General features: G+C 38.2%; 1 protein-coding gene across 6 annotated transcripts in view; it reads right to left on the minus strand.

Annotated features, from left to right (window-relative positions):
• camk2d2 (calcium/calmodulin-dependent protein kinase (CaM kinase) II delta 2) overlaps positions 1-20,693 on the minus strand; it is a 39,535-nt gene that overhangs the window by 17,284 nt on the left and 1,558 nt on the right. For all 6 annotated transcript variants that reach the window (XM_065254447.1, XM_065254444.1, XM_065254448.1 and 3 more), the window contains exons 2-9: positions 19,174-19,268; positions 5,002-5,061; positions 4,857-4,911; positions 3,241-3,306; positions 2,715-2,787; positions 2,126-2,228; positions 789-872; positions 119-213 (exon numbers count right to left, since the gene is read on the minus strand). In XM_065254447.1, the coding sequence (XP_065110519.1) occupies positions 119-213; positions 789-872; positions 2,126-2,228; positions 2,715-2,787; positions 3,241-3,306; positions 4,857-4,911; positions 5,002-5,061; positions 19,174-19,268 (631 nt within the window). The remainder of the gene's footprint in view (positions 1-118; positions 214-788; positions 873-2,125; positions 2,229-2,714; positions 2,788-3,240; positions 3,307-4,856; positions 4,912-5,001; positions 5,062-19,173; positions 19,269-20,693) is intronic.

Genomic DNA, 20,693 nt, shown 5'->3' on the forward strand with positions numbered 1-20,693 from the left:
AATTGAGTTTTCATACACAGTATGCAAAACAATAAGGCTTAATGTAGTCAGCTCTTTTAAGTGTGCCTATACTCTGCAGGCTGCAAAAATCAAATGAAATTCAGTTAGCCAGACTCACGTCATAGGCGCCAGCCTTGATCTGCTGGTATAGGCGATGCTGATCTTCATCCCAAAATGGCGGATATCCAACAAGCAGGATGTAGAGAATTACACCTATATGAAACAGAGCCCCTATTACCGGAACACTCACAGGGGAATTGTACAGATACTATTGGACGCCGCTATAAAGTCTAGATATAAAAGTAATTTAATTTGAGAGATGAGTACGGTTGAATCCACTTGGCTGAAGATGAATCAAAAGGTGACTGCATCTGTGATGTATTGTCTATATTTGTATTATATATTATCATGTATATATTTTATTTATTGAATTAATTCATTTTATGTCACCCTACCTGTGAAATTCACGGTAAAGTCTCAATTTGGAGCATCAACATTTTATTTCACTTTAATTTTTAACATTGCCTTAATCAATATTAAAGATATATTTTCACAGATTTTAATTTTATCGACACTTAATCCAGACGTTAATTCGACTGCTTGAAAGAGACTAACTAGTTTAAAGCCTAAAAACAGAAAGACAATTTAGCAGAGGCACTCCATTTAGCTGATTAGATTCAATGCTGCTCAAAAACTCTATCAGGCTGCAATAATTTAATAATCAGTAAATGAGCTTTAACAATGACATCCATCAAAGCAACTCAGTGATGAGGCTGTGATTCACTTACCACAGGCCCACATGTCTACGGGTTTGCCATAAGGATCTTTCCTCAAAACCTCCGGAGACAGATAACCTGGTGTACCAGCAAAACCTGGAGAGAAAGTGGTAAAGCAAAATAAAGCTGAAGTTTCGACAAAATTCGACCAGCTGAACCCCGGAGTATAGTCTGTTTATTACGTAGTCGAATACACAGCCTTGCAAAGTATAGTTTATTTGACTCGTACGTGTACGCAGATGTTTGACGCGTGCGCATTGCCACAAATTGCATTCTCCTGTAAGCGCATTCGCGACCAGTGCATTCAATGTACGCTGGGTTTAAAAAAATCAGTCAGTGTGTGTACAGTACACACGCACTCTTCTGCCACTTTAGTCATTGCACTGGTATTTACCAAAACTGACTGTCTTTCGCTGCAAAACCTTCTATGTACATGCATAAATCTTCAGTCTTCAGTCACTCTTCATTATCCTTTCTGAATAAAGTTAAAAGGCTTAAAAATATAGGGTCATTATCATTATTATTTGGTAAACCTCCTTCAAACGGGGAAAAACTGTTGCACCATGACGCACACACGCATGACGTTGTTTATCCAATTAATCTCTCATGCACTTAGAGGACTTTGCTGAAAAATGGCGTTTAACGGATTATCACTGTTTACGGACTTTTCAACACACACGCTGCTTAGAAGTTGAGCACACCTGAAGTTAATATCCACATTTCTTCACCAAAGCTGTTTACCATCTGCTGACGTCCTTGGCACACCCTCTGTGAAGCCTAATGTGCAAACAGTACTGTTGTTTAAGACGCAGGTTTCGTTTGACTTCGCCTAATGGCATGTTGTTTGCTTACGAGCAACTTTGCGATGGTTAGCGCTTGCCACGGATGTAAAAACAACAAAATACGGACTGTGGATATGAAGTCATAACCCGCCATTGTTTACAAATACAACACTGAGATTGCCGCGCGCCACAGGTAACTTCTGCTTTCTCTTCGAGTTTACCGGTATTTTCATACTGATGTGTGAAAGATTTCTTTCTGGAAAAAAGGCAGAATGTCACTGCGTGTGTGAACAGCACATTTTTGTATTTACTGGCAAATTCATACTAGTAAATAAATGGTAATACTGTGTGAAAGAGGCTAAAATCATTATCTCGTTTTTCACGAAGGTCGCGTTAAATGGCTTTTGCATCTGAGCTCTTATATAACCAACAAGACTTTTTCATCAATCAGTTTTGCCGTAAAGATCTCATGGTTAATAGCATGGCTATGAACAATGGCCTACAAGCTAAACTAGGACTAACCAGGATAGATCAGCTTGATTATATAAAAATAACAATGATACTTACCAAACCATGCCTGCTGATCACCTTGGACCTCTATGGCCAAACCAAAGTCAGCAAGCTTAACTGCAGCTCCCTTCATCTTACTGGCCAACAGCAAATTTTCAGGCTATAAAAAAAAAAAATCACACATACACACACACACACACACACACACACATATATGTATATATCTGAATAATATTCATTCTCACTAGCTAATGGGCTGTTCTGAAAGCAACTATTGATTGAACAAAAGATTCTTTTGGTTTATTCAATAGCGGGCCCGGGCTGTAATGACTCGCTCCTTCTCTCCAGAGTTAAAGACAGGACATTTTGCAAGAATTACAACAAAAGCTAAATCTGTCACATAGTCTGAACGGTTCCCGCACAAATGCAGATTGATTATCTCAAACTAAAAGGCTTTTGTGCAGATTTCCGTAGAATAAAGCATAAAATATCAGACTCTCAGACACAGCAGCACTCCATAAAAAGCTATTTTCAATACAGACAATACAGGATCCGGCCACGTCAGATGGTGCTAAATTTGGCACTGGACTCGGCCACACTCATTGGCACTGTCTGGAGCAGCATAAGTGTGTGTGTATGTCCTGACCTTCAGGTCCCGGTGGACAATCCCATTGACATGGCAGTGATGAACGCTCTCCAAAATCTGCTGAATGCAGTGACTGAAGAGAGAGAGAGGCAATTACAGGTAAGATAGACAGGAATACAATGATGAAAGACAGAAAGGACAATAGGGAAAAAAGAAACACAATCAGTAAAAAGACAGAGAGAATAGCAACTACATCCACCCTCTTATTATTGAATAAATTGCTGTATGTTGCGTGTATGCATGCCATCATTAATCATCTATAAATAACACCGCTACTTCTTTTCATTATGCGCAGCCCGAAGACACGCACACACATTTTCCTATACACATGCAAAATTACACTTGCTTGTTCGTAAGGAGGACGTGGGGTATAATTTATCATCTGTATAAATAACTTCTTTAGAAAAAAAACTAGACTATATATTATGTGACCTAAAAAAAATGCCCGTAAGCATAAAAATCTTTACATTAATGAATCTAAAAATAAACTACCTTTGGCTATTTGTGTATGCGTGTGTGTTCTTACCTGGCATCGGCTTCGCTATAGTATTCCCGTGCTACGATATCTTCAAACAGCTCACCTCCGGTAACCCTGAAGTCAAAGGTTCAAATTGATTTTTAGATGTAAAGGCAAGGCAGAACTACAATGAGCTCTCATCTTGTGTAATGATAAATCTAGATTCACCAATCAGAGATCTGGCTGTTACCATGGAAACAGAAATCACAGGGATCTCCACAATAGTGAGTTTTCGGACGATAGATGAGGTTAGGTAGGTAACGTTAGGCGGTATAAGAGGTGAATATTGCTGAATATTAATACCAAATGTTTAAAATGGGTGTTTATACGATTGCCTGTCTACCGGTATTTGCAAAAATACCAAAGACCAACATAAAATAAGTATTCTGTAGTCTAATATAAGGTAAAATAAAGGATAAGGCATTTAATTTTATTGGAAATATTGAGTGTAATTTGGTACGTTATAAAAACAAAACTTGGCAAATGGAAGAGCATTCAATCTGATTGGAATCGTATTTGCATACCTAGAAAATCAGGATGTTAATAAGAAATTTCCATATACTATGCATTGATAAGTATTTGCCAGTGTACATGAAAGCTATGCTGGTTTACCAGCTATTTCAGCACCAGACCAGCATAGCAACATACAACAACCTTTGACCCTTAAGTTAAAAAGGAAAATGAAAGGGTGGTCTCACGGACTCTGAGGTTTGCTGCAGGCAGCCCACTGGGCCTCATCCTGCTATCACATACATTTCACATGTTGCACTTATAAATGGGAAAATCTTATTCTAACCACATATTTAATAAACTTATAACTTTGTTCAGTTGAGAAGAAAACATTCCAGGATTTTTCTCATTTTAATGGACTTTAATGGACCCCAACACTTTACAGTTTTAATGCAGTTTAAAATTGCAGTTTCAAAGGACTCTAAAACGATCCCAAAGAGGCATAAGGGTCTTATCTAGCGAAACGATTGTCATTTTTTGGTAAGAAAAATAAAAAAAATGCACTTTTAAACCACAACTTCTCATTTTCCTCCAGTCCTGTGATGCGCCAGCGCGACCTCACGTAATACATCAAGAAGTCACGGATGACGTATGCGAAACTACGCCCCAGTGTTTACAAGTGTGGAGAAAGAGGACCGTTCCTACGTTGTTGTGTCGAATGATACTTATTAATGTCTTTGTGTCAGTTTATTGTTTAAAATGGTCCGCAGCAAATGTGCGTTTCATATATGTAACACTTTTTCACGTCATTACGCAATTACGTGAGGTCGCGTTGGCGCATCAAACAGCTGGAGAAAGAAGAGAAGTTGTAGTTTAAAAGTGGATATTTTTTATTTTTCTTGCCAAAAATGACAATTGTTTCTCTAGATAAGACCCTTATGCCTCGTTTGAGATCATAAAGAGTCCTTAAAAATGCAATCTTAAACTGCATTAAAACTGTTAAGTGTTGGGGTCCATTAAAGTCCATTAAAATCCTGGAATGTTTTCCTCAAAAAACATAATTTCTTCTCGACTGAACAAAGAAATACATCAACATTTTGGATGACATGGTGGGGAGTAAATTATCTGGATTTTTTTTAAATGGACTAATCCTTAATGTTATTTTGTATACTCACAGATCAAAAACTAGGTAATGGAAGCCCTCCTCCGATATGCTGTCATGAAGTCGCACTACAGAAAAACATAGGCTTGGTCATTTTCTCACATTTAGTTACCATGAGGCAATACAAATGACAGTAAGGATGTCTTTAAAGAGATTACCGATATTCGGGTGTTTCAAGAGACGGCAAATTCTGGCCTCTCTCTCCAACTTCTGGTGATCTGAAAGCAAGTCCAAAAACAGATTTGTTTATGACAATGGCTGACATATGGGACATATTTTTCACTGCATGTATCTAAACTGTGAACAGATTTGTTCGTGAAAAGGCGCTTCATCACGTGTTATTCTTTCTGTTAGAGCACATGTCTGCAGATCTTTGCTTAACCACCAGGGGACAGTGCCAGATATCAGTAAGTGTGTATGCCAGGCAGATGGCACCCTGACCTGCAGAATACTATAAATAAATAATCACATGCTCTCTTTTCTCTTCTGTACTAATCCGATGTTTTAAAAAAAAAACTAAACTTAACTCTTAAAAAACAAAAAAAAACATTATTCTTAAAAAAAATCCCTTTCAGTGATTGACATTTAATCAAATGTATTTATTAATTTATTTTTACCTAATTGATACACATTCCTATTGTGAACTGATTTTTTTTCTTTTGTTAAAATATTTTGCTCCACATCTGAAACTTAATTGACTGACTTTACAAAAAAAGCCTCTTATTATTTAATATTCATATAATAACTTTTTAAGATACAGACATCCCAGCTCTCCATTCTTCTCATTTGCTTCCCATTTATTGTATTTATTCTTAAAGTAAAATGGTCCGTGTGTGACCTAACATGCCCTTAATACACATGTCAACATGATATTGTTAAAAGGACCAAATTGCTTGTGATATTGCACAGATTACGGCTGATATTGTTTTTGAATCATTCGTCACAATAAAAGCAGAATGTCGGGTTAAACTCTCTAAATCTCTAACAAAATTCCTTCACAAAAATGCAATTATTTCAGCTTTTTGCAAAAAAAATGTATTTTTAAAGAAAAATACTCATATTTAGGAGATTATAAGTAGAGAAAAAATATAGAATGGATGAAACGTTTTTTTCCCTGTTTTGTTTGTTTATTGTTTGTTTGAAAGCAGAGAGCCTGTTCTTTCATTTTATATTTTTTTATGTTTATATATTATTTTTAGAAGAAAATCTTCCTGGAAGGCATTTTGTGAAACTTTTGTAAAAATCGCAAAAAATGCTGGCGGGCAACTTTAAAAAAATGGCTGGCAGGAATGAGTAAATATATATTTTTTGCTTTAAAGGTACAATGGGTGACTTCTGGGGGATCTCTTGACACAAATGCAATATGATATTCAAAACTATATTAAGAGTGGCGTATAAAGACCTTAAATAATGAACTGCATTGTTTTTATTGCCTTAAAGGGGACAGAGAATGAAAAACCATTTTTACCTTGTCTTTGTTGAATAATGGTAGTCTACCCACATTCACGAACATACAAAAAGTGCTAAACATGCTAAACATCTCAGTCTCATAGAAATTCCTCTTTTAGAAATGTCAGCCAGAAAATGGCCCAATCTGAAAAACTGATGCTTATGACATCACAGGCATCTCACTGCCCAAATAATTGGCTACATTTTTTGAGTGGCAGCAAAGTCAGCCAATCAGTAATGAGATTGCAAGTTAAGCCAGTAGGGGGAGCCAAATAGGTGCAAAACCACTTGTTTAAACTCCCCCACCCTAATAGAGCTATCTGAGAGAGGTTTTTAGGAAGCTTCTAAGGCATTACAGACCCAAACAAAAAAAAATTTGTCTACATGTCACATCACAGAACAAGGATAAATACCCAGTTTATATGTCACCTTTAATATGAGCCGTTTTAATCTGCATACACCCGCCATGTTTCTACAGTAGCCGTAATGGAAAAAACTGCTCTATGGAGCGTGTTTTGTCCGTACATTTTCTCCGACGACAATATATTATGTTTGTCCTGTGGCAGCTACTGTATGCGTTTCGCAATTGAGAAGTGAGCTGTAAACTGAGCTGTTGGTTGCAATTCGCAATCTCACTGCTAGATGATGCTAAAAACCCACAGTGCATCTTTAATATTCATATATTCATATAAATATTCCACATTGCATATTCTATTTAAAACAGATTATAAATACACACTATTTAAAAATCACATACTGTGCACAACATACTGCATACTTTACTGTAATACTCGTGTGTATAGTATGGTATATGCTATCCAAACATAGCAAGGTCACAGCTGATTCATAATGAAATGAAATCCAGTGAATCATACAAAAAATAGGACTTATTCAAATTTAAATTAGGATTTGGAGCATAGATGATCAATCCTAGGCCACATTAAATTCCTTTTCTGATTTTTGATAGTGTGGATAGAATAAATTAATTTTGCAGGGGATGAGGGAGATAAATAATATGCACATAATCACTCATTTTAGGATTTTTATAAGTGAAAAACAGTACATTTGAGTTTATCATGTATCAGCTGATGTCTACCTCTAATATCTGCAATCTTTCACTTCAGTCCAGCACAACTGTCTCTCTCACTCACTTTCTATCACTAATAAACTCCCCCCATCACCCTCAAGCTCCACAGGTAGCCCACCTACCAACCGGCCAGACATCTGTTGTCTAGCAACCATTTCGCCAATCAGAAGGCAAAGGCCTCTCTTCCCCTCCGCAGTGGAACCAGGCCTGCATGCAAATATAAGAGCACTCCAGATCTCAACACCAGCACAACTTTCCAAGTTATTATTCAAACTTTAAAACCATCTCAGGGTAAAAGTGTACAAATAAATGCCACTATAACTATTATAACTAAACACTCAAAATAACAGGTCAAATGAATTCTTGTGTTTCATAATTAAACAACATTAAAAGTTTGAAGCAGGAACTGCATCCAAAAATTGAGAAATGCTCAGATCTGTAACAGATGGCATGTTTTTTTATACGCTGAACAATATCAGTACTATTAATCTGGCTTTGGACGAGAACACCCACCAGAATCGAATAAAATAACATTTTCTACACAGTCAACTAACCAAGATCATTTATCTATCCATCTAAAATATATTTTTATATTTAGACACAAATGTATAAAGTTATTTGACAATGGCATGGATGCTTATCGTTGCATAATGCATACTATTTTACACTTTTAATAGTATTCTGCACAGCCAAAACGTTATCTTGCTATTAAAAGTGGTACGCTAACACCTGTATACCAACATCACATGACATGATGTATGTGCAACCATGTGACCTCTCTTCACTTATATCCGCTGCTATCGTGCCACTAGCACGCTCTGTTCAAATTTACAAGGCCAAACACCCAGGCTATCAATCATTGCATTATCTGAACCACAAACAAAGCTATGAATGCGTGTGACATGACAGCAGGAAGACAGCTTCTTGTGGGTCCTGTCATTGTGTACTGTGGTATACTGAACACTATATAGAGTAAAACTAGGTGTGTCTATAATGAAGTTATATAATTAATAATTTACAATTATAATAAATACATGTTCGTCTATAAAGGAGCCTGGACAGAAGAATTGACAGGCCTATATTGACAGTACCACCGCCTATACATACGCACACATTTCGGCTGTTCTCTTTTTCACTTGCTATATGAAGCCTTCCGCACTGCAGCAGTGTGTGTGTGTGTGTGTGTGTGTGTGTGTGTGTGTGTGTGTGTGTGTGTGTGTGTGTGTGAAGCTGTGTGTGTGTGAAGCTGTGTGTGTGAGATAGAGAGTATTCCTTCATGTTTGGTACTGCTTTTCCAGGAGATTAATGAGAGATTTGAGATCATGAGGGAGAGAGAGAGAGAGAGAGAGAGAGAGAGAGAGAGACAAGAATGACCAGACCTCATCCTCTGGCTTGGCTCTAGCAATCATGCTTGATAAATAAATAAATAAATCTAAGGATGGTTCAATTCTGATGTGAAATAACAGAAGTTCACCCAGATCTTTCTTTATATCACAGATTACGATCGATTTACGTTCTGCACCAGTTAAAAATAACAAACAGTGACATTTTATTAATAACACCGTGTACTGCTTAAAGGGATAGTTCACCCAAAAATGAAAATGCGTTCATCATTTATTCAACCTCATGTTGTTACAAACCTGTATAAATTTTGTTTTGATAAACACGAAGAAGATATTTTGATGAATGTTTATAACAAACCGTTCATGAGCCCCATTCACTTCTATAGTATTATTTTTTTGTTTAGTTACAAACATTAATTTATACAGGTTGGTAACAACATGAAAGTGAGAAAGAAATAACAGAATTTCATTTTTGGGTAAACCATCTCTTTAATTTGAACACTATCAACATGCATAAGGAATAGGCTTTATGCCCAGCTGCACTACTTCCTGAACTTCAGCCAGCTCCTTGTTTCCTGTCTGCCATTATTGGACAAACTGATTAATCCAGGTGTGCCTGACCTCAGTAGTCACAACAAGAATAATCAGACACACCTGGATTAATCAGTTTGTCCAATAATGGCAGACAGGAAACAAGGAGCTGACTGAAGTTCAGGAAGTAGTGCAGCTGGGCATAAAGCCTATTGCATATTGTCTGCAGTGGCATGAATCTCCATTGCATTTGTGCATGAATAAACTGCGACACAATTTAAATGTTTTTTTTTATATATTTAATTATTTCCTTTACTATACTTACAGTAGTATAGTACTTTGCCCTTCAACTTGTTTTGAATTTGGGTCAAAAATATTCAATTGTGTCCAAATAATAATAATGATAATAAATGTATCTTTTATATTTAAAAATATCAATATTTGATCTTACCCCTATCACACACATGCAGTGCACAGTCACATTTAGGGACCAATGGTGGCACCAATGTGTACTGCTTAATTTGAATCCACGTTCATAAGGAATTGAAAAGCGTTTTTGCCATTGCATTTATTTCCATTCCATTTGCATTTACTTGTGCATGAATATATTATGACATAATTCAAGTGCAAAGGCAAAACGCTTCAGTTTCTTATATTTATTTATATTACTTACAAAAATTGTAATGCAGTTGCTAAGGTGATCTCGCCTCTTAAGAGGGTTGCTATGCCATCGCCACAGTTAAATGTTCTGTGTGGTTGCAATTCATTAAAGTAATAAATGTGCATGTCTATGCATAAATGTAACATTTTTTACAAATGCTTACTCTTTAAAAAATATTTAAAAACATAAAGCATACTGGCACTAACAGCTGTTCAGTTAATCTGCTAATGCAGAACAACTAAAAAATCACACTATTTGTTTTGTAAAAAAAAAATATATATATTTTTTTATAAGATAAGATTGATACGATATTGTTTTTTTGATACTTTTGATCAGATAACAGAAAAGCATGCACACACACACACACACACACACACACACACGCACACACACACACACACACACACACACACACACACACACACACACACACACACACACACACACACACACACACACACACACACACACACACACACACACACACACACACACACAAGGGTCAGGAATCGACAAAGTGCCAAAATATTTTATGAATACTTGGGTGATGATATGATTGCAATTCTTTATGGTTAGCGTACAGTACAGTTAGTCAAAACTGCAATGTATTGTAAACTTTTACTATTTTTTTGTTTGTTTACATTGGACTGAGCATTTATATTCCTAATGATGAGTCTAGATTTTAGTCTAACAGAAATAATTGAATACGTCTTTTTACTGTATGGTACCGAAACCGTATCCAAATGCTATTGTACCCCCTTCCCCGTTGGATTGCACTCCTACTACACTTTATGGGTCTGTTTATACCTAGTATTACGATGCATTTTGTTTAACTGTTCACAAGTGGACCAAAACTGTAAGCTATTCAAGCTTTCTCTCTCATCAGCGTCAGCCCATTGAAGTTTATTATAATTATACGTTTGTGGTTTAGGCTATTGAGTGTATTTGACTTCATGCAGCGCTGTGCAGATTTATTTCTCAAGTAACATGAGAGTGATTCAAGAGCAGACTGATCCTAATATGCTTTAAAATCTCTCTTGCGTGTTTATTTAATGTTATAAACCATTCGGTCTGTGCAGCAACGCATGAAGTCAAACTATTATTTGGGGTCTATTTAGACACTCTGACATGCGGCTGCATGTAATCATGCTGTACAGTATGTATGAAAAGAGATTTTACTGTGACAGTTAAAGTTGAGGGAGGATATAAACAGTCGCATAACGTCCTTTTTACACAGAGATTACGGAAAATACACAGAAAATGCGTTGGGGATATGTCCAAGATTTTTGGTTCATTCACATGATTTTCCATGCATTAACACGGATAGTGACGAGCTCCATGATCTCTGCTTCAGGCCAGTTTGCCGACATTTCTCATTGTGAATGTTGATCTGTGATTAAATCCCTGTGTCAAAGAGCTGAACCATTGCGATGACACGCATTATTTCTACCTGCATTGTTCACACAGGACATATTCTGTAAATGTTACTAGGTCCTATTTATGGTAGCGATCCCAGAATATTTCCAGGACGTATTTTTGTTCATACAGAATCCTCTCTGCCAAATTTATGGAAATTTTCTGGGACCAAAGTGCTGTTTGAAGGGGATTTATCAGACGTCAAGCTTTTAGATCCACCCTCCGGCATGGCTAGTTCACACTTAACCGTACTAGAAACCACCTCTCAATACCAGGATACGGTTATACACTGTAAAAACTCATTAATTGGCTATGTTTACATGCACAAAATTTTGTCAATCCGATTAAATTTCATACGATTGTAGGTTACGACGATACAGTTTACATGCACCCTAAAGATTGCAATCTGAATAAAATGTTCGTTTCAATAGAATTCGAATGAACGTCTGTGCAGGCGCACAGCCAGGGTTGCCAGATTCGCGGAGCAGAACCATCCCAAATGGACATTCAAAACTAGCCCAAAAGCATCCCAATGACTGTTCACAGCCCAAATAACAATAACTAATGAACAAAATACTTTCATCTTTAACCCGCAGAAAAAAAACAACTGGTGGAAACAGCTCAAATCTAAACTCGAAAAAAGCAGAGGACTTGGCAACGCCTCTCTGCGGACAGCATTACGTCGAGTCAAAACGGAGTTGGAGAAAGTTGTTCTTAAGAAGTTTTCAGATATAGGTGATGAAAACACACTTTTCAAAAGGCACAATGCTATTTTATTGCTTAAAGTAGCCTAATGTTTTAAAAGTACACATAAACGCGGCAGAATGTACATCGCGTGACCCCAGTACCTTACCTTAATAATGTGTGATGCCATTGCCTTGCTATTGCGTGTTTCTGTGACGAGAATCATGTGATATAAGAGTTTAATATAGACCGTTTCAGCAGTAACAACATAAACAAGCGGCTGTCGCGGTCCGCACGTAACTTCCGGTAAACTCCGTTAAGAATAAATAAACAACAAAGTTCTTTAAACGTAGTTCATTTATATAACAAGCAAAACAACAACACATAGATTATCTACAAAACCAAAACATTTGTTATTTTCGACGAGGCATTTGTTCAAGAGATCAGTTTAGCAACTACTCAGACCATTAAAAAAACAAAACCGGAAGTAAGGTTCGGATCCAGACGTGTATCACGTGCGTCCAATGAAACCGTCTATGGCCCTGTCCCAAATGGCGCACTTCATGTGGACTTTCGGTCTCTCTACGAGTCCGTAGGGTGTCCCATCTGTCATTTTTACGCTTTGAAGTGTGCTCATCAGCGCCTCCTTTGCCCCCTTGATGCGGTCTTCAGCGAAGCCCGCACTGCAGCAGGCTTCGCAGACTTTGCCAATCCAGAAGTCCTTGCGAAAGGGCAATTAGACCAATCAGACGACGGAAGGGAGGAGTTCACACTGACGGGCAACTTCTCTACCTATTTCCAGTGATGCTCGAGTCTGTCCCAAAATACGACTCCGGTGCACCCACGTGGACTCGCATCAAGGGTCCCTAAAGTCTGGACTACGTGATGTCATCAAAGTGTGGACTCTGAGGAGGACCACAAGTCCAGGGTGTGCCATTTGGGACAGGGCGTATAAGACGGGAACTTGACCACAAATGTTCTGCACATGTGCACAATGTATTTTTGCATCCGATTGACAAAATACTAAGATTCACGCGTTTACATGCGTACTTTTCTCCTGCGGATCGGATCACAGATCCGAGTACACCACCCCCTTCAATACGATCCAAATTTGCATCCGATCGTCCTCAATCATATTGATTAAGGTGTTTACATAAAGGCTTTTCAATACGATTGAGCCATCAATCCGATTACAAACTGATTATTTGGTTGCATGTAAACGTACCTATTGTTGCACTTAAATTTTTTAGCTGAATAAATCTGAAGTTACAACTTTCTTGACTAGTGAGACGCTTTTATAAATTATAAAAAATAAAGTAAAAAATTACTTAAGCTAATGCAACTCCTTACTAGTCAAAAACAAGTTTAGATGAATTGTAAATTCAAGTTGGTTAAACTTAAAAACTGGTATCAAATCATCGAAATGAACTGTGCAATTTACACCACAAAAAAATCACTATTTAAAATAATCTTTTTTTAACACATTACAATCAAGGACACGCCACACTGAGGATGTACTACCGCATCCACCCAAGCAAGAGCTTAGGACAGAACGTTCAGTCCTACATTAAATGCTGGTGCAGAGAGAAACATCACAAACGCTATTCGGCAAACTGTGATTAGTTCCTTTCTTTCCTGGCTCGGGGACAGAGGTGAAGAGCCCTATGTGGCTCTTCAGGTGAGTGACCCTTCAACCTTACGAGACCACAGACACTCCAGCGAGTTAAAGCCCATTAGAGAATCTGAACCACTGGTCAAAGAGCACCTGAGAGATAGGAACAGGGAGAACGTGTCTCTAATTAAAAGTGCCCTAGCTAACTCTCCTCAGAATTCATTGGCCTAGTTTAAAAAAGTGTGCAGTTTTTACTACTACAGTACGTGTTTCTGACACAGTCTAAGCATTGACCTACTAGTTTTGCACAAATGGCCCAGAATATCTGACAAAGTTCATCCATGTATTGAGGTTATCGTGAATGCATTCTTGCATTGGTGCGCGTATGTGTGTGTGTGGACGTGAACAAGGTGCTGTCTGTGAAACCAATGAGTTTATTTTTAGCTTTGCAGCACCATCCTCTCATGTGATCATTCTCTCTCTCTCTCTCTCTCTCTCTCTCTCTCTCTCTCTCTCTCTCTCTCTCTCTCTCTCTCTCTCTCTCTCTCTCTCTCTCTCTCTCCCCAAGAGTGAATGACTCATTGTAGGTCAAGGAGATTCAGAGGTGGTGAATGTTGCTTCTTGAACAACATTTCCGACAAAGCTCATTTCATGTCTTGTTTAATACAACCTCTGACCCTTATTGCCTGTGTTGCAGAAACGTCAAGACTAATGAAAATCACTTGTTATGAATTTATTATGTGGAGAATGCAAGAAATACAGACTCTTCTGCCAAATGATCTTTCAAAGAATGATGAAATGGGAAAAATGTCTTTGGCATACTCCAGATCTGATAATAATACAATGGATAATCTTAGAAGGTAAAGAGAATGTAGTTTTTAATATGATTCATGTGACAACGTCCATTGATATTTTGTTAAAATACAATTGCAGTAATATAGTAGGCTGAATGCTAAACAAACTATCAAAATTATAAACAGCAGTTTTCAGTGGCTGATATCTGTTTGTTATAGGCTGTCAGGTATAGAATACAATTCGTTCAATCCGGCTCATTCATGAAACTCAAAAATAATTGGCTGTCATTTGTTTCGCATTCTTATGTAAATTGTTTGATCAGATTAATGCGTCAATTTGCATGGGAATGGCTTTGCTAGCAATTTCCTCCATTTTTGTTATGTTTTATGGATTAGGGCGGGTTGGGTTGCATTGTCTAAAGATCCTATTAAAAGTCTAATTTTCAGTGTTCGCTCACTGCAATGTGACCCTGGACCACAAAACTAGTCTTAAAGGAATAGTCTACCCTTTTGCCATATTAAACTATGTTATTACCTCAACCTAGACAAATTAATACATACCTATCTTTTTTCAATGCGTGCACTGTACAGCGTGTTGTGAATGTGTTAGCATTTAGCCTAGCCCCATTCATTCCTATGGTACCAAACAGGGAAGCCACCAAACACTTCCGTGTTTTCCCTATTTAAAGACTGTTACATGAGGAGTTATACCAGTAAGTATGGTGCCACAAAATAAAACTTTTTTTTGGTACCATAGGAATGAATGGGGCTAGGCTAAATGCTAACAAATTCACAACACGCTGTACAGTGCACGCATTGAAAAAAGATAGGTATGTATTAATTTGTCAAGGTTGAGGTAATAACATAGTTTAATATGGCAAAAGGGTAGACTATTCCTTTAACGGTCATTTTTTGAAATTGACCTAACGTAAATGCGTAGTGACGTAGGGAGGTCACGTGTTACATATATAAAACGCACATTTGCGGACCATTGTAAACAATAAACTGACACAAAGACATTAATTAGTATCAGTTGACATACAACAATGTAGGAACGGTCCTCGTTCTAAACACTTGTAAACACTGGGGCGGAGTTTCGCGTTCGTCCTCTGTGACCACTTGACGTCTTGACGTATTGCGTGGGGTCACGTTGGCCCATCACGACCGGATTTAAACGAGAAGTTGTGCTTTAAAAGTGTATATTTGTTATTTTTATTGTCAAAAATGACAATCGTTTTACTAGATAAGACCCTTGTGCCTCGTTTGGGATCGTTTATAGTCTTTTGAAACGTTTATAGTCTTTTTGAAAAAAACTGTTTCGTGTTGAGTTAAGTGTTAATTGTTGGGCTCTATTAAAGTCTATTAAAATGAGAAAAATCCTGCAATGTTTTCCTCAAAAAACATAAATTCTACTCGACTGAACAAAGAAAGACATCAACATTTTGGATGACATGGTGGTGAGTAAATTATCTGGATTTTTCTTTTAAGAAAATGGAATATTCCTTTAATGTATGGTTTGTTAGGATATGAATCTGGAATCTGAAGGTGCAAAACAAAATATTGAGAAAAAGTTGTCCAAATGAAGTCCTTAGCAACACATATTACTAATGATAAAAATCGAATTATAAATGAAGAGTTTGGTTCCAAAACCCAATAAATCAATTTTGACCAGTAACAAATTTTTTTAAGAATGCCGTTTATCGCGTTTTGGAACCAAACTCTTCATATATTTATGGTAGAAAATGTACAAAATATCTTAATGGAACATGATCTTTCCTTGATATCCTAATATTTACAGTACAATATATGAGTCGAGACTTGAACAAATAACCTTGTCGTTGGCGGCACCAAGCTTTACCAGATGAGCTACTACTATAGGAAACTTAACATTTGCCCCATGTAAAACAACAGAACAACTTCCCACAGCTTTGTTTGACTAACAGCTTGCGCCAGCGCAAACCATAACTTTGGCGTTAAATAACAAATGACGGGATTTACTAAAGATGCGCAGTGGATAATTAGCGCTGAAAAGGTGTGGTTTAGTTATTTTTGTGACGGACCTTGCATATGCATTTCTAGGAGTTTCCCTTTCAGACACAAAATTTATGGGAGGACATTTTTTAAATGATTCACGCAACGCAATTTACTAATGTCTGTGCGTGTGATATTACTGGCTGATAATAAGAGGCTTGGCAGAGATCTGAGAGTGCGTGGTACAAGGCTGAGGATTTTTTCCACATGTAAGAGTTAATTTGGAATGCCAGAGGAACATATTATATACATATATCATATTATTTGATGAATAAAATAAAATAGGAGTCACTAGGAGAAGTCACACAATAGCAGGTGTTTTAAAACTTCTTGTAAACCTTCATCTTTTTGTCCTTTAGTTATTTTCAATGTCCTATGGCTTTGTTTGCTTGGATGTCCGTGGTGCTGAACTCAAGGGCATCAGGCGTTAATAAATCACCCGCACCTCATCAGCTCTGCTTATTTGTGACCCTGAACTAATTTGAGCTGCCTGTTGTAGATTGCGATGGTCAATATGGAAATCAGCTGTTGCGGCTGTGTTATAACTCGCAGACATTCCCACTACCATCTGCATTTTTTTTGTTTTGTGTTTTTATTGCACTCTTGGTAATTTGCCCGTTTAGTAAATCTGGCCCAAAATGTCATATAACAGTAAATCAATGATTATAAAATATCCAGGTGCATCTGAGCACATTATACAATCTACAAAAAATGTTGCTAAATAGCACCAAAAGTGATTCACTGGCTTGTAATAATAGGGGAACCATTTTTTCTGCTAAGCATCATCTATGTAGCACCTGTGTAGAACACATTTATGCTATGTTGTACCAAAGTGGTGATCTAGTCATGCTTTAGCACCACTTATGGCTCTACAGAGGTGCTATATACAGTAGGTGCTCTGTAGCACTAAAAATGGTTCCTGATTACGAACTTTTAGTAGTATTTAGCACCATTTGTTTTTTTTTTAAGTGTACTGCAATGCACAATACTGCTAAATAGGCCGGATGAGGTTATATTTGTCTCCCTGTTATGATCATCATTAAGAAAATAAGGTCTTTTTTATAATAAACTAGCAGATTTTGTTTTAATATTCATCTAATATATGTATATTGCACATCTGAACCTAAGGTTTTCTTATCAGACATCGGTCTGCTTCATTTCTGCTTGATCATTCCGTCTCCTCCTCTTCATCCAGCTCCACTTCATATCTTCTTCTCTTTGAGGTCTTCATCATTTCATTGCTGCAGTTCTGTGCAGCATATACCTTACGTAATGCATCTGTGTGCTTGTCTGTTGACCTCTCTTTTGCCTTTTTCTTAGTCTAGTTCTCTTGTTTACAGTCTGACCTTTTCTCCTCTTTTCACAAGTGTTTATTTTAACACGGATAAAAAGGAATAAGATTATGAGACAGTTCACCCAAAAATCTATTAATATTTATTTCATAAAATGCAAATGGAAGAATGTTAAGGACTGGATCTTATTTTAAAGATAATCAAAGATCTCTTCACAAACATCACACGAGTGTAAAAACCTTTTGAAACATGGCATGACAAATGTTCAAGAAATATTCAATGAACTTAATGATACATTCTCTAAAAAACCCTTTTTTTAATTGTACTCAGTTTTGCATATCATTTATCTTTTTTACACGTACACGTACACATACACGAAAAGAAAATATATTGATTATTGCTGTTTTCGAAGGTTATCCATAGACCAACAAGATTTGAACCTGTCAATAACCATATACTCCTTAAATGTCACCCTTTGCTATCCTATAATCAAGAGCTAAAGGTCACAATCTCAATTCGGATTCTTAAGCTTATCGTCAAAAAGAGGTTAAGACCATCTCTGACATAGCACAGCATCCAGAGTAGCACAGCACTGCAGTGCTGAGTATCAGAGAGCGAGAGAGAGACAACATAAACGACCACAGCACCCTATGCTGTATTTTTGGAAACGCTATCCCAGCATGCATCAGTGCAGTGATACTGATCCCAGAATCTAGGTGTCCATTTCGACTCCACTGTGCAAAAAGAGGAGGGGGTTGTAATTCAAGCCTAATGATCCAGATAATACTCTTATTTTCACACCCAAATGAAACGTTACGTGAAATTATATAATTGCGATTCAGAGAAAAGGCAACATGACAGACACGACACAGTGAAAAGATGCTGTGAAGAAAAGATCTGATTGGTTGAACAGGGGGTAGGAAGATAACCCATTGGTTGGTTTGCCCTATAGCAGCACAGCCTGCAGGCAAACAGGCCAACAGCAACAATTACAGTGACGGATCTGAAAGAACTGGGTCGCTCTATGCCCACACTTTCCAATAGGGGATAAGGCCAGCCAAAGCCTTTAAAAGCACACACATACAGTATACTACAAATGTAAGCGCAGTGTATTTACATCACTGTACTCATACGCCTACATTACACATATATGTATATGTAAACAATGAGTGTCCAGTGACAAGACACAAATATTGATATTGACAGGCACAATTAAACACCTTAAACACAAATGTTACGTCAAAACAGATGAGGCCTGGACACAAAGAATCTTGCGGTTTAACCGGATGTACTGTACTGTAAATCTCACATCAGAACCTCGTCACGTTTGGCTACACTAGAAGCTCCATCAGCTGTACTCGAATCATTTGTTTTCACCACCATCCTGCCTTACACCTGACAGCAGTGTCCAAAATAAAATGGTGACGTACCCCTGGCTGACAGCTTCTTGGTGTTGATGATTTTGGCCGCATACTCTTGGCCGGATGATATTTTCACGCATCGTCTCACAACAGAAAACGCTCCCCTGAAGAAGAGAGATACAAAGAGAAGAAACTGTGAGGAAAAATGGGCACAATGCCGAAAGGATAGAGCATATGGCACAGAGAGTCAAATGTGTGCCATGATGGAGACTCAGCCTAAGCGATTCCAAGGTTACACAACTACGGTTTTCAATGGTTGTTTGCTCACGAGTGTAGGTGGTTGATGAGCGTGTGGGGGTGTTTTCAATTGTTTTGCATAATCATTGGCTGCATGCATACTGAACCCATCTCTGTACTATTTGGAAATGAGGGGTTACTTACACATCACCTTAAATGCACCCTCTGGTGTGTCAATGCCACTTGCATGCAGGGTGAATTAAACAACAGCTCCCTCCACTCATCTACAGGTACCTTCCCTAACCCTACAGACCCATTCTTTTATTTTATATACCCCTCCCCTTGCACTACATCCCCTTAACCTACAGACCCACCCCTCACCTTATAGACCCTCCCTTTATCTTGTAGACCTCTCGTCTTATGCTATAAACCCCTCCCCTTACACTAAATACCCCTCCTCTAACCTACAAAACCACCCCCTCACTATATAGACCCCTCCACTTATACTGTAGACCCATCCTATGTTATAGACCCCTCCCCTTACACTACATCCCCCCCTCTAACCCTACAGACATATCCACTCATCCTTTATGCTATGTACACACCAAAAGCGGGGCATCGCGTTACTCGCACTAGATTACTCGCGGGATTTAACTTTGTGTCATGGGAAGACACATTTGAGGCGAATAGCTCGTGTTTTTGCGGTAAATGCGCCGCCCACACAGCGTCATTCGCATCGGTTCACGCGAGGATGCGTCTGATCGGGTCTTTGCATTGACTTTGTATGTAATCTACTTGTGCAAATAGTTGAACTCGCGTCTGGTGTAAACCCACAGTTAGACCCCTACATTTATCCAGTAGACCCCTTGTCCTATGCTATAGACCTCTCCCTTTACACTACATACCCCTCCCCTAACCCTACAGACCCACACCTTACCCTATAGACCCCTCCCCTTATACTGTAGAGCCCTCCCCGTACACAACATACCCCTCCCCTAACCATACAGACCCACCCCTCACCCAATAGACCCCTCCTATGTTACAGACCCCTCCCCTTATACTGTAGAACCCTCCCCTTACACTACATACCCCTCCCCTAACCCTACAGACCCACCCACTCACCCTATAGACCCCTCCCATTATAATGTAGACCCCTCGTCTTATGTGATAGACCCCTTCCCTTACACTAAATACCCCTCCCCTAACCCTACAGACCCACCATCTAACCCTATAGACCCCTCCCGTTATAATGTAACCCCCTCCTCTCATGCTATAGACCCCTCCCCTTACACTACATCTCCCAACCCTACAGACATATCCACTCACCCTATAGACCTCTCCCCTTACACTAC

This window comes from Paramisgurnus dabryanus, chromosome 4 (assembly GCF_030506205.2).
Source record: "Paramisgurnus dabryanus chromosome 4, PD_genome_1.1, whole genome shotgun sequence".
Lineage (NCBI taxonomy): Eukaryota > Metazoa > Chordata > Actinopteri > Cypriniformes > Cobitidae > Paramisgurnus > Paramisgurnus dabryanus.